This window comes from Crocodylus siamensis, chromosome 1 (genome assembly GCF_052110815.1).
Source record: "Crocodylus siamensis isolate JL-2025a chromosome 1, ASM5211081v1, whole genome shotgun sequence".
In the NCBI taxonomy this organism is placed as follows: Eukaryota; Metazoa; Chordata; order Crocodylia; family Crocodylidae; genus Crocodylus; species Crocodylus siamensis.
Genome location: NC_143395.1, coordinates 174,736,407 through 174,748,911, shown reverse-complemented (window position 1 = coordinate 174,748,911; position 12,505 = coordinate 174,736,407). Strand labels below are relative to the sequence as shown.

Below are 12,505 nucleotides of genomic sequence, written 5' to 3'. Positions count from 1 at the left end.
TCGATGGGTCTGGGAATTTGGCAGCAGGTAAGTGGCAACCTCTCCCCCACTGCCAAACTTTCAGACTTGTGGGGAGCCCTCTGAGCTGGATGACATGGCCCTGGGGGCAAGAAGCCCCTCAGAGTTGAGCACTGACTTCTAGGTGCCTTGGTCTATTTTTGCAATTGTCAGTAAATGAAAGAATCATTTAATGGAAGCCATTAATACCTATTATCAAAACATTACCCCAGTCTCACTTCGTGCTTCACAATAGAGTTATAAAATACTGCCAATCTGAAAAAAATGAGACTGCTGGGAGCAGTGCAGAGGCATGTGGGATAGGGCACACAGGCAGCAGAAACTGGTGGACCAGTCCATGGTGGAGGAAGAGGGAAGTGGGTTGATGAGAAATGGGAGAAGCATTACAGGCCCCTGATGTAGTGGGAAGAAGGTTGAGGAGTTCATACACCATCTCAAGCGTGGAGTTGAGGCACAGGGGATCCTTATGAGAGAAGGAGGTGGAAAGTGGAAACACATAATACATAATGCTGCTGTGATGGTAGAGGGAAAACAAGGAACCTGGCATGCAGGAAAAAGGGGCAGTTGAGCCCACTACATAGGAGAGAGAGGGCTTTCAGGGGGGTCCTCAAATACAAAGGGATGGGAAGACAACGCATAAACTTGTGGGGAGCTGGAGAATGGAAGGAGTCTCTGGTGTTTGTAAGGAGCTTAGCCTACAGAAGCAACAGTGATAAACTGTGCAACTCCTATGGTGCTTCAAAACGCCTGTAAACAAAGCAGAAAGAGATATTACCAGTCTCTTTCATGGCAATATTTTTAAGACTGGAATGTTGACCTTCTGCAAGAAGCTCGCTGTGCTTTTTGTGAGGGTGGAAGAAAGGTGGGGGGAAGGTTCAAGTGTTAGAGGAGTTAAATAGGAACCCAAAATGGAAAAACTTCATCTTCTTGCCTTCTATTCATCAGGTGGAGAAACTTTGGATGCTTCTTTGTCCATTGCTTCGAACAGCTTTATCTAACATCACAGTGGAAACGTATAATGATTGGGGCACATGCATAGCAACTTCCTGTGTAAGTATTCCATATTTAACGTTGTTTGGGTTATTTTTGTAAGATTGAACAGATAACGGTAAAGTTTTGCCTAATATGTAAATAAATTTTTCATGGAGAAAAAATGTTTAAATTTATGTGTTAAGATGGAATTTAGAGTACTAAATACTACTAAACATATGTATTGTACACTAGTCCTTGAATTACTACAGAAAATGATCAGCTGCTTTTGTTTCTGGAAATATAAGTTTTCATCTGCTTCCAAGGAGTTTTTAGGGGGCTATGGGTGTCTTTTTATTAAAGCTAGTGTTAATATTTATGTATTTACTATAATGTTTTATAATTAGTACAGGCAACCCCGCTTAACACTGTTTTGCTTAGCACTATTTTGCTATAGCGCTTATTTAAAATTCATACCCGATTCTACTGAGCGCTCAGCCAGTTTCGTTATAACACTCAGTGGAATTGTTCAGTTTTGGTGGGCAGTGAGGTTGAGAGACGTGGCAGTGATGACAAAGTGGCGAGTAGCAGCAAGTTGGGTGGGCGGGCTTGAGTGCGGGGCCCACGCTGGTGCCCTGAGGTCAGGGCCGGCAGAGGCCCAGGGCAGGGCAGGGTGAGTTATATTTATTTACATTAATTTATATGGGAAATTGGGTTTCACTTAGCGTGGATTTGCTTAACGCTCGTTTTTTCTGGAACCAATTAAGAGCACTAAACAGGGGTTACCAGTACTAAACTCTTTTATATCCTTTTTGAACTTGGATGATAGACCTGTCCTCATTTGCTAAAATATAAAGTATAGAGCTTTCTCATATGCTTGGCAAAAATAATTTAGGAAAACTCAGATTAAATACTTTAAGGAACCCTGTTAATTTCTTGGCTACAGTAAGATTCCTGTACGCTAGATGGATATACCTTTCGTAAGTTGGTTGCTTTATTTAATTGTCACAAATTGAAGTTCTTTACATGTTTTCTTTTACCCATAGTGTGCCAGATTTTTAAGTAATGGCAATGATTTGGCATGAATGAGTAAAATATCGTGATTTATGTCTTGTGCTGATTCTGTTTTCCTCAGATTACTTTGGGAAAAGTAAAACATTTATTTCTTTTGCATAGTAGAACATTCTTAGGACTTAAAGATATTCAATACAAATATCTTTCTTCTGTATGGTTAGAACTGGAATTTTGCTGAATTCCAATCACTGATGTGTATATAAATTTCCCCTCTTCTCTCCCGCAGGAAAGCAGAGATCCTCGGAAATTGCACTTTTTATTTGAACTCTTGTTGGAGTCTCCCTTAAGTGGTGAAGGAGGATCATTTGTAGATGCATGGTAAGAATTTAACTTTGTTTTTTTTAGTATATATCAGTAAATTCTCCCTCTTCCCCTCTCTATAGAGATGTATCAAGTTCACTTCAAGCAATTTTTCCTTCTGCCTGGAGGAAAGGCACACCTATTTGTATACCCCACGTAAACCCTTTTGCAATTGCAGCTTTTGTGCCTTTCCCCTACAGCCGTTAGACCTGTGTGCATAGGCAAAGGCATTGTGTAAAGTGCATCACTTTAATGCCATTCTAACAGGATTTAGTAACTATTGTGGAAATGCAGTGTTGATATAGCAGTTATATTGTTTTATTTTGTGATTACACCCAGCATTTGGAATAAGATTTGGGCATAGAAAAAGAATTTGTCACTTACATGTTGTAGTTAATGTTACAGTATTGATGTTCTGATTTCTAGCCGGCTGTACGTATTGCAAGGTGGCCTTGCACAGCAAGAATGGCGAGTTCCAGAACTGTTGCACAGATTGCTTAAGTACTTGGAACCTAAACTCACACAGGTCTACAAAAATGTCAGAGAGAGAATAGGAAGGTCAGTGGTCTCTTTTGTAGTTCGTTTTGTTCCATGTGTACGTATATGGATCATTATTTTTCAATAATAGGATATACTCTGGGGTGTCATTGATCTTTGTGTACCTGAACACTGCTCAGCAAATTGGGTGTACTACTGAGGCTGTTAGGTGCCACAATAATGCCCTTAAATTGCAGTGTAAGTGCTGGTGTCAAACTTTGGGTCATTTCTTCATTCGCGTTCTTTACGTTGAAAATTTTTAACCTCTGGAAATTGCATGTATCCAGTGCTTAATGTGGAATAAATGTAATGGGTAATATTTTTTTAAAGCATTTTGGTGACTCTAAAATCCTACATGTAGGGATTCACAGTGGAAATGCACTGCATAGCAGCTCCTTTAATCATGTTCCTTTTGCCAAGCACCTGCCCTCCCCTGCTGATTGGTGGAGGGGCTCTGGTGGCCTTGCCACTTGCTGCTGATTGGTTGGGAGGCAAAACTGCAGTTTTAAATATGTCATGGTTTTTTACTTCTGCTGTCGATTTATCTGAGGGGCCCCAGCAGCACCGCCACCACTTGTTGCTGATTGACTGGGACATGGAAACTGCAGCTTTTTCTTTCCGGCCAAGTGACAGTGGGGCTGCAAGGCACCCTTAGCCAGTCAGCTGTGAGGAGGGTGGCAGCAAAAAGAGCAAGGTTAAAAGAGCTACTGTACAGTGTACTTCTGCTGCAGTTTAGGTAGGTTCCCTAAGTCTTGAAAACTCCAGCCAACAGCAGTACAAATTATGGATAATGGCTTTTGTGTGTGCAGGAGTTAAGTCTACCAGAAGCATTTAGCTGTAACAAATACTACGTGATCTACAGTTTGTCATCTTGAAGAAAGAGTTCTAGGCAGACAGTTGACCCCTTTTGTGAATGCTTTTTTTCATAGATTTCATAGACATTAGGGCCTGAAGGGACCTCGAAAGATAGAGTCCAGCCTCCTGCCCCAGGGGCAGGAAGTTGGCTGGGGTCATAGGATCCCAGCAAGGTTGCCTCTTAAATGAATCCAGAGGTGGTGTGAGCACCACCTCTGGCAGCAGTCTGTTCCAGACCTTGGGGGCTTGGACTGTAAAGAAATTCTTCCTTATGTCCAGCCTGAGATGGTCTTTGAGAAGTTTGTGACCGTGAGTGTAATGGTAATTGTAAATAAAATATTTCTAGATATTAAATTGCAATATGTTATCAAGCTACCTTACCCTCCAAATACCTATTATTAGAAATCACTAAAGATGCCTGATCTAAATTATTAGAAATAGCAGCAATAGCTTTATTTTTCTCTTGCTTTCTTAAATTACAAAGTGAAAGGCATAGCAGATCATATGTTCTCAACTCCTAGTTTCTCTTCTATCTAACATTGAAATGTTTATATATAGTGATGCAGCTCAGTGTACTAAAGTATTTTGTCTTGGTGTGCTGTAGCATTTTGTTATGACTTGATTCCAGGCAGGCATCTGAGTCAGTCATTTCAGTCTTTCAGGTAGCAATTGTTTTCAAAAGGTTTACCTGGGGACAGGAGTTAATCTACTTTAGAGGAAATATTCAGTTTCAATTAGTAAAGTGAAGCAAACAGTAGTCACTGAACAATTCTTGTTATTTAAGTTGTGCAGTGAAATTAATATATTAAACTCTTGAACTATTTATTTTTAGTGTTTTGACCTACATATTCATGATAGATGTTTCTTTGCCAAATACTGCTCCAACAAAGTCCCCTCGTATCCATGAATTCACTACACGAATACTTGAAAAACTGAAACCCCTTATGGAAGTGGATGAAGAAATTCAGAACCATGTGATGGAAGAGAATGGAGTTGGTGAACAAGATGAGCGAACTCAGGGCATTAAACTCTTGAAAACCAGTGAGTTGCTGAATTTCACTTGTCAGAACATGTTACGCTGCCATAATACTCTGCAACTAAACACCATAAATATTTATAATCTAGAATTTTGCTTTATGCCAACGAGGTTTCTGTGTATCCCTTATATTTTGGGCTGTGTCAGCTGATGTTGATAGCCAAGAGTACTCTGATTTACATTACTGTTCCCTTATTAGCAATGTTACTGAGAGTTGCTTGTAAATTCTAATGCCAAGAATACGGGGTTCAGCTTGCTACTAGCACAACCCCAGTGATTTAAATGGATGTCTTTTGGGTTTTACTATTAGTAAATCTGACTTGACTTGTTTTGTTTTTGATCTTTTTATTCTATTTAACATTTCTCTTTTACACACAGTCCTGAAGTGGTTGATGGCAAGTGCAGGTCGGTCCTTCTCCACAGCTGTCACAGAGCAACTCCAGCTTTTACCGTTGTTTTTCAAGGTAATTTGTTTTCATTTTTAATACTGAATTGTTCATGTTTGAAAGAGTGTTTGAGAAAAAAACTAAGACGTTGTAATTAAAATAGAAAGCTGCTTAAATATAGCACACTTGGTCCTTGCTTACTTGCCCAATTCATTTATTTATTCAATTTGTACCAACAAAAGCTTGTGTGTGAAACTGATAGCCTTGGGCTTAAGAAGCTGGAACCACTATTTTTAGTTGTCTTCTGGAAATAACTAATATATGCATATCCTGTATCCCTAACACGTTATGCATACAGAAGGAAGTGTTATTACCCCATGAGTAATTACCTTTATCAAATGTAGAAATATCTACATGCCATTTATGATGCAGCAGTTCATATTAAAATGTTATTGTCTATGTGTATCTTATCATTGGGCACCCAATAAAACTCATTATAATGATGTCTGTATTAAGCAGGTGAGTTTTGTATCCATTTACAAAGTTGCTGTGACACATAAGTACTCCTCATTTGTAAACGTTTTACGTTTACTGAACTTTAAACCAGCTAAGTGTTTCTCAGTACACAGATTTTAAAATACAGAAGTGCTGAAATATCATAAATGTGCATGTTCTGAAATGACTAGCCTAGTTGTTTAATCTTTACTAGTGAAAGTTATTTAAACAAATGCAGAAGTTTTGTTTTTTCTTGCATAACATATCGCTGTTATAAGGAAATTTTTCTTCAGCAACAGTTATTTCCTGAGTGTTCTGTTTGATCTTACCTTACAGATTGCCCCAGTAGAAAATGATAATAGCTATGATGAACTCAAGAGAGATGCTAAGATGTGTTTATCACTAATGTCTCAGGGGTTGTTGTATCCTCAACAAGTGCCTTTGGTACTTCAGGTGCTAAAACAAGTGAGTCTGGTCTAAGTTATTAAAATGAAAGTTTAAGACTATGAAATGTGCTAAGCTTTTTCTTATCTATCATCTAACTATCACATTGACTGCTAAGGCAAGTGCAAAAATCTTCTGCCATTTCAGAACTATTTTCTGCCTTTTTTTTTTTTTTTTGTCTATGGCAACACTGTTGCCAATGTAGCTGCTTTTATCATTTATATCTATGTTGGAGTAGCAAATTTAACCAACATAAGTGATTAGATAACTGCTGGTTGCAATTGTAATTTGCTGAAAACCATGCAAAAAGGCAGCACTGAGGAGAATTGTCTGTTTCTGCTGGAGGTTCTGTAATGGATTCTATTAGTATTTGGTCATCAAAATGGAAATTGGCACAGAATTAACTAGCAACATTAATTAAAGTCATTAAAATTTTTTGCTGAATAGAAATGTTTACTAATAGCAAGGCACTGAAAATTTTCATAAAGGGCTTCGTTCTGATTTGATCTTTCTACTAATATGCCCATTGTTTTAAAGTATAATTAAATTGAAAAATAACTCAAATATTCATTTTTACTACAAATACAAACCTTATAAAAGGAAAAACAAAATCTGATTCGAGTTTTAATATTCTTTTAAACATTTGGCCCCCACAAGATTTTTTTGCTGGGGGAAGAGGTATTTTCATTTCTTAAAATTAAGTTATAGATCAGTGATTCTCAACCAGGGTTATTTGAGATCTTTTCAAGGGTGTGGGGTGTCTCACCATTAGGTATGCAAACATGATTCACAAGGTAAACCCAGGTTTCAAATAAGATTTCATAGTATTAAAACTGTTGTAGTAATTCTTTGCAACAGAAGAAATATTTAGTTTCCTGTCAGTCAAAAAAATAAGTGAAAAATTAAGAGCTGGCATTTTCAGAGGGATGCTTTGAGTGTAATGAGAGGTACCTTGAGTTTTAAAGGTTGAGAACTACTGGTTCAGTAGATTCAGTAGTGAGTCAGTTTCAAATAAAATTATCACTTCAGAGAGATCCTTAACTTGAAATTCATTTCAAAAGTAAATCAAAATGTATTGTCAAAATGCAGCACACTACAATAGGTTCTGCTGCTTTTTGGGTCAGGTGAGGGGTTACAGTATTTTTCTGTTTTAAAAAACATGCCTTGCAGAAGACTCACACAAATGGAAAAAAAAATTGACTGTATAGGGAGATGGAGAAACTGACTACATTTAGTGTAGTCAACACACAGTAGGAACTGAGGAATCTCTTGGAAAAAATATCCATTGTGGACACCTTTTTTTCATAGTTTAGACTTCTAGAGCCCTACACATAGGATAAAATGGTGACTTTTAGCATAATTTTTTCCAAAGTCCACTATATGCAAAAGATTTCAATGTGCAACTGAGAAGATCCAACATTTTGGCTTATTCATAAAAGGCAAATGACTGAGACTGAATAAACCAGAAGTCATGTCCTGTTTAAATGCTTTAGAGTTGAACCTAAAATTACAAGTTAAAAAAAAGCTCAGTAGAATAAAATATTTCATTGCTAATTTGCTATAGCAACAACCAAATATATAACTTGATTTTGAAACGAACCAACAGTTTACTTAGATACCCTTATTTTTAATTCTAACTACTTTGTTCTCTCTCTTTGCAGACAGCAAAAAGCAATTCTTGGCATGCTAGATACACAGTACTAACCTACCTTCAGACCATGGTATTTTATAATCTGTTTATCTTCCTCAACAATGAAGAAGCTGTCAGTGACATCAGATGGTTGGTAATAAAGCTACTGGAAGACGAACAGCTTGAGGCAAGTATAGTAATTTAACTGTCAGTGAAGGGCAATGAATACAAAAAGAAAAAGTGGAAGGTAGTATTTCCATGTTTCTTTAGCATAGGTGATGCGTAGGGAGGTTTTGGGGGGGCATGTGCTCCCCACCCCAAGATTGGCCGGCGCTTGCTGACAAGTGGGGGCGCAGAGAGAAGTGCCAGCTGGTGCTCCCCTTGAGATGGGCACCGTCCCGGGAGTGGGAGTGCTTAGCGCCAGTGGCCCTTCTGGTTTTACTGCTGACATACCCGGTTTTGCTGCTGGCACTTCTGGGGTCAGCAGTTGGCTGCTGGGGACACCCCTCCATCCCTCTTCCAGTTGGCGGTTGGCTCAGGAGGCACCAGTCGCCCATGTTTAAGATGCCTAGTTTCTTACCTTACTTCGTATAACCTTGTACAAAGCATAGCAGATGACCTGTAATTAACACTAATACAGAAAGATCTTTAGTGTTTTGCAGTATATTCTAGCTGTATTATATGTGGCTAAATACAGATCATCTTCAATATGCACGTGCACACAGCTAGCTATATATTTTAGTTATGTATACCTCTTCACCTTTTATATAAGCTGTGTAAAATTGTACAGAAATACGCTTTTGATAAGAAAATAAATATTCTAGAACATGTTTTATTTGCAGTAATATAAAAGCAAAATTCTCACAGTGTCTTCTGTGCTCTCAGATTTCAGCAGTAGGAAGTATAATATCACTAGAGTATAAACGATAGCATGGAAATTCATTAGAAAAACTCAACCTGCAGATTAAAATAAATTTCTACCATCACTGCTGACTTGTTTAAAAAAAAAAAAAGTTTGTACTCAGCAGACCTGCTTTGTTTGCAATTGGTCATTTTAGCATATTGTTGTGACAGGTTTTTTGGTGGGGTTTTTCTTTTTTAATTTCATTTTGTTCATGTAGGCAGTATTGGGTTTACAGCACCATGAGCAAGTGAACTGGACTTACTATCTTTATCAGACATGGGAATATATATAAAGTTCCTACTCTGGAACCAAATTGTGTCTATTGCAGACTTGCAAAAGTATGTGAAGACAATATGGTTCAACATCTCTTGCAGAATCTTTTATTGTGTGCTACTGAAGCTGTTCCCTTGGGCAGCTAAGAGGGCAAGATATTTATGGGGTCAAACTGAACAAGCAAGAAGGATTCTGACTGTCTCAAAGAAGGGCACTCATTTGACAGGGAGGAGTCTTGGGTTTTGGTCTCTGATATTGGGACTAGTAACTGATTTCAATAGAAGTAGCCCTGGAAGCAGGAACTGTAACACAGGGCTCCCCGTTCCCATGGGAGGGCTTTTCTTACTGAGCTTACAGAATTGTTTGCTTGCTAATCTGGCTCTCTGAACTGCATTCTTGGCCACCCAGTTGGACAGCTTCACTTGGAAGGGTAGAGAATCTTAATCCATAGCATGGTGATTAGGATGCTGTCTTAGGAAGTGGAAGGTGTGCATTTATATTCCCTGACGTAGTAGGGTTTGAAATCTAGATCTCTGACCTCCTGGGCAAGTGTGCTAACCATTGTGCTGTTGTACAAAACATGGACACCACCACTGGCTGTGAGTAGCAGTAAGCATGGAGGGTACAAGTGTTTTTTGCTGAATTCACTGCTGCTGTTGATGCATCCTGTCTGGAAGCTGCATTCTAAGATAACGGAGATGCTCATGTGCAGCCCTGAGTTGTGTTCTAAGCTCCGAAGAGGAGAGGGCATTCAGATATTCTTATGTCTAGCATTTCCTCTTGGCTAGCTGTAGGCCTAGCCAAGTACTTAGTGCCTAGGCACTCTGGATTGCTTATGGGAAGTTTTTCCATCCACTGTAGAGGAACTGTAGGTGCCAAACTTTAGAATTTGCCTTATAGGATAAGCTGCATAAATTTTAGGCAGTGTCATTGTTGATGTCTGTGAAGACCATTTGGATCTGGCTCTTCAGCCTTGTTTGTCAGATTGAGGCCTCTGGTGATGGAGTGAGGGGAGGCCAGGCCGGGCCAGGGGAGGGTCGGAGCCCAGGCAACTCATCGGGGAGGATGGGGGGACTCCTGCTGCTGCACGTATCTTTCCCCGCCCCCCCGGGATCTGTGCATGGCATGAGGTCACTTTGCACCCCAAGCTGCAGTGGGGCTTGGGACACAAAACCCAGTGTGCAGCAGCAGCTGCCTCACTCCACACAAATCAGGGGGATGTGTGTCCCCCAGGCCTCCACTAGGGTGCACGCAGCAGCAGGAGCCCCTCACGCTCCAAGACAAGTCACCAAGGCTCTGACCCTCCCCTGGCCCATCTGGGGCACCACTTACCCCGTGGCAGGGGTGCGGCTCAGCCCAGCCACATGCATCCCACTACTCATACATCCCACTGCTCCTCATGTGCATCCCACCGCACCCGATTGTGGAGCCCCTGACAGTCTCTCTTAGTCTGGGGGGTTCTCCAGTTGACCAGTTGATCACAATCAACTGGTTGGTGACGCCTGCTGTAGTGCCAACTCCAGTTTTCAGCAGAGCTGCTGCATACCTGTCACACATTGTAGTGTTAAAGCAGAATAAGCCAGTGAGCCTGTTTAACGTTACCCTTTCCAGTCGGAGCATTTAGAACAACTAGATAGGATTTTTGTAAATGGTTTGTTCATTTTTAATAAGTTCACATGCGCAAATATTGGGTAAAAGGTATGTCCTTGTATTGCTTAGATATAAATCAGACAAGGCTTGTTTATGGAATAAGTGCTTATGATCTTGTTACCATAGAAACTTTGCTTTACTGTGACCGTCCCTTTTTATAGGGATTGGCAAATTCCAATCTGTTCAGCATTTACCACAGAATTGTTTTCATTATGCTCTGTTTTTAAGGTGAAGTTTATGATTTCAGTATAAAATCTAATTTTGAATGGCTTATAACTTTCTTTTGACCTGAAACTTAACATATGGGTTCTCAGTTTTTCAAGCATTTTTTGCCAGTAAGATGTTAAAATTGATGGCTCACTTTTTTTCTTTAAATCTTAACTCTTCAAATTTTGGTGGGATCTCAGGATTTACCATTTAGTTCAATGTTATCTCGCATCTTTCTTAGTCATTTGAAGGGAAAAAAAACACCATATAAAATCATTGTTGATACAATTTTCAGGCGGTACAAAATTAATAAATGACAGACTTTCTAGTTACATAGTTAATCTGGATCACTTGGTGGCTTGGATACAATAAAACACCAATTTTAATGCATTGTGGAAGGTGCTGACTGGAAGGGAGTTTTAATGATCGCGAGCTGGCTTATGTGTGAAAGAACAATTGTGATCCTGAGGTATACGGACAAGAGAAACAGAGTGAAGGCAAGGGAAGTGATTGCCTCTGCAAACCATACTGGGGAGATGACCACTACTGGAGTACTGTGTCTGGTTCAAGGCTGTCTTCTAAAATGATTGGTGGGGGGATTGAGTTTTTAATTAGTGATTGGATCAGTCTAGAATATTTGTAGAGCAAGGGTATCAGATGCTTCAGGATTCTTTAACTGAGAGGACATTTGTCCAGTGACTAAAAGCTGAAGCTAGAGATATCAAATTGAAAATAAGGCACAGATTTTTCTAAGTGAAGGCAGCAAACCACTGGAACATCTTGTATAGAAGTAACACATTCTTTATTCCTTGAAGTGTTCGAATTGGTTGGCTATCTAAATTCTATGCACTAGTCCAAACTACAAGTTATCTAGTTGGATGCAGGAATTAGTGCTTGATGTTCTGCAGTCTTTGTTATACAGCTCCATTTTGATATTAAAATCTAACAAGTGAAACCACCCACACAGATCCACCCAAGGGTCCCTTAAAATGTTTACTTTCTCAACAGCAAAATATCTGACGTTTAAAATGAGATTGACAGGGGTGGGCAATTATTTCAGGTGGAGGGCCGATTACTGAGTTTTGGCAAGCCATTGAGGGGGCCGCATGACAGATATCCGGGGCAGATGAATATTAATTTTTAAATTTTTAATTTCTAAATTTTTAGGGGCCTCGTGGGTCAGATAAAATGGCCTGGCAGGCTGCATGCTGCCTGCAGGCCACATTTTGCCCACCCCTGTGTTAAGTGAACCAGACTGTCAATTTATATAACCTACCTTAGGCCAGCTTCGACTGGGGCTTTTCTCCTCTTCTCATCTGTTTTAGGAAGTTCTCCAGAGAACAGCTGCTTTCTTTTTCTTTTTATGCTTTATACGCAGCAAAAAATCTCTCTTAATTTACTCTATATCACAGCTAAATGTCCTAGCTAGAATCTGTTTTATATTTCACTATAGTCTTCCTTTTAAGAATCTTAAGCCCACACTTACAAAGGTATTTAGGCAACTGACTTGCTGACTTCTTATGCAGCGTACTGTTTTGAGATTACTTGATCCCACCTTGTCCTTTGTAGGATTTGTCTTCATTTTGCTTGCTTACTCCCTTGTTTTAGTATTGGTGTGTCACTAAAGACTAACTAAAAGGAAACTAATCATTAACTAAAAGGAAGCTACTGACAGCAGTTGGATTTCCGCTATATAAATGGATATGAGAAAATCCAGTGTAAATGAA

General features: G+C 39.5%; 1 protein-coding gene across 2 annotated transcripts in view; it reads left to right on the top strand.

Moving 5' to 3' along the window:
* PSME4 (proteasome activator subunit 4) overlaps window positions 1-12,505 on the top strand; it is a 114,988-nt gene that overhangs the window by 93,907 nt on the left and 8,576 nt on the right. For both annotated transcript variants that reach the window (XM_090049420.1, XM_090049430.1), the window contains 7 exons: window positions 964-1,068; window positions 2,288-2,379; window positions 2,788-2,919; window positions 4,586-4,794; window positions 5,168-5,253; window positions 6,007-6,135; window positions 7,776-7,931. In XM_090049420.1, the coding sequence (XP_089905546.1) occupies window positions 964-1,068; window positions 2,288-2,379; window positions 2,788-2,919; window positions 4,586-4,794; window positions 5,168-5,253; window positions 6,007-6,135; window positions 7,776-7,931 (909 nt within the window). The remainder of the gene's footprint in view (window positions 1-963; window positions 1,069-2,287; window positions 2,380-2,787; window positions 2,920-4,585; window positions 4,795-5,167; window positions 5,254-6,006; window positions 6,136-7,775; window positions 7,932-12,505) is intronic.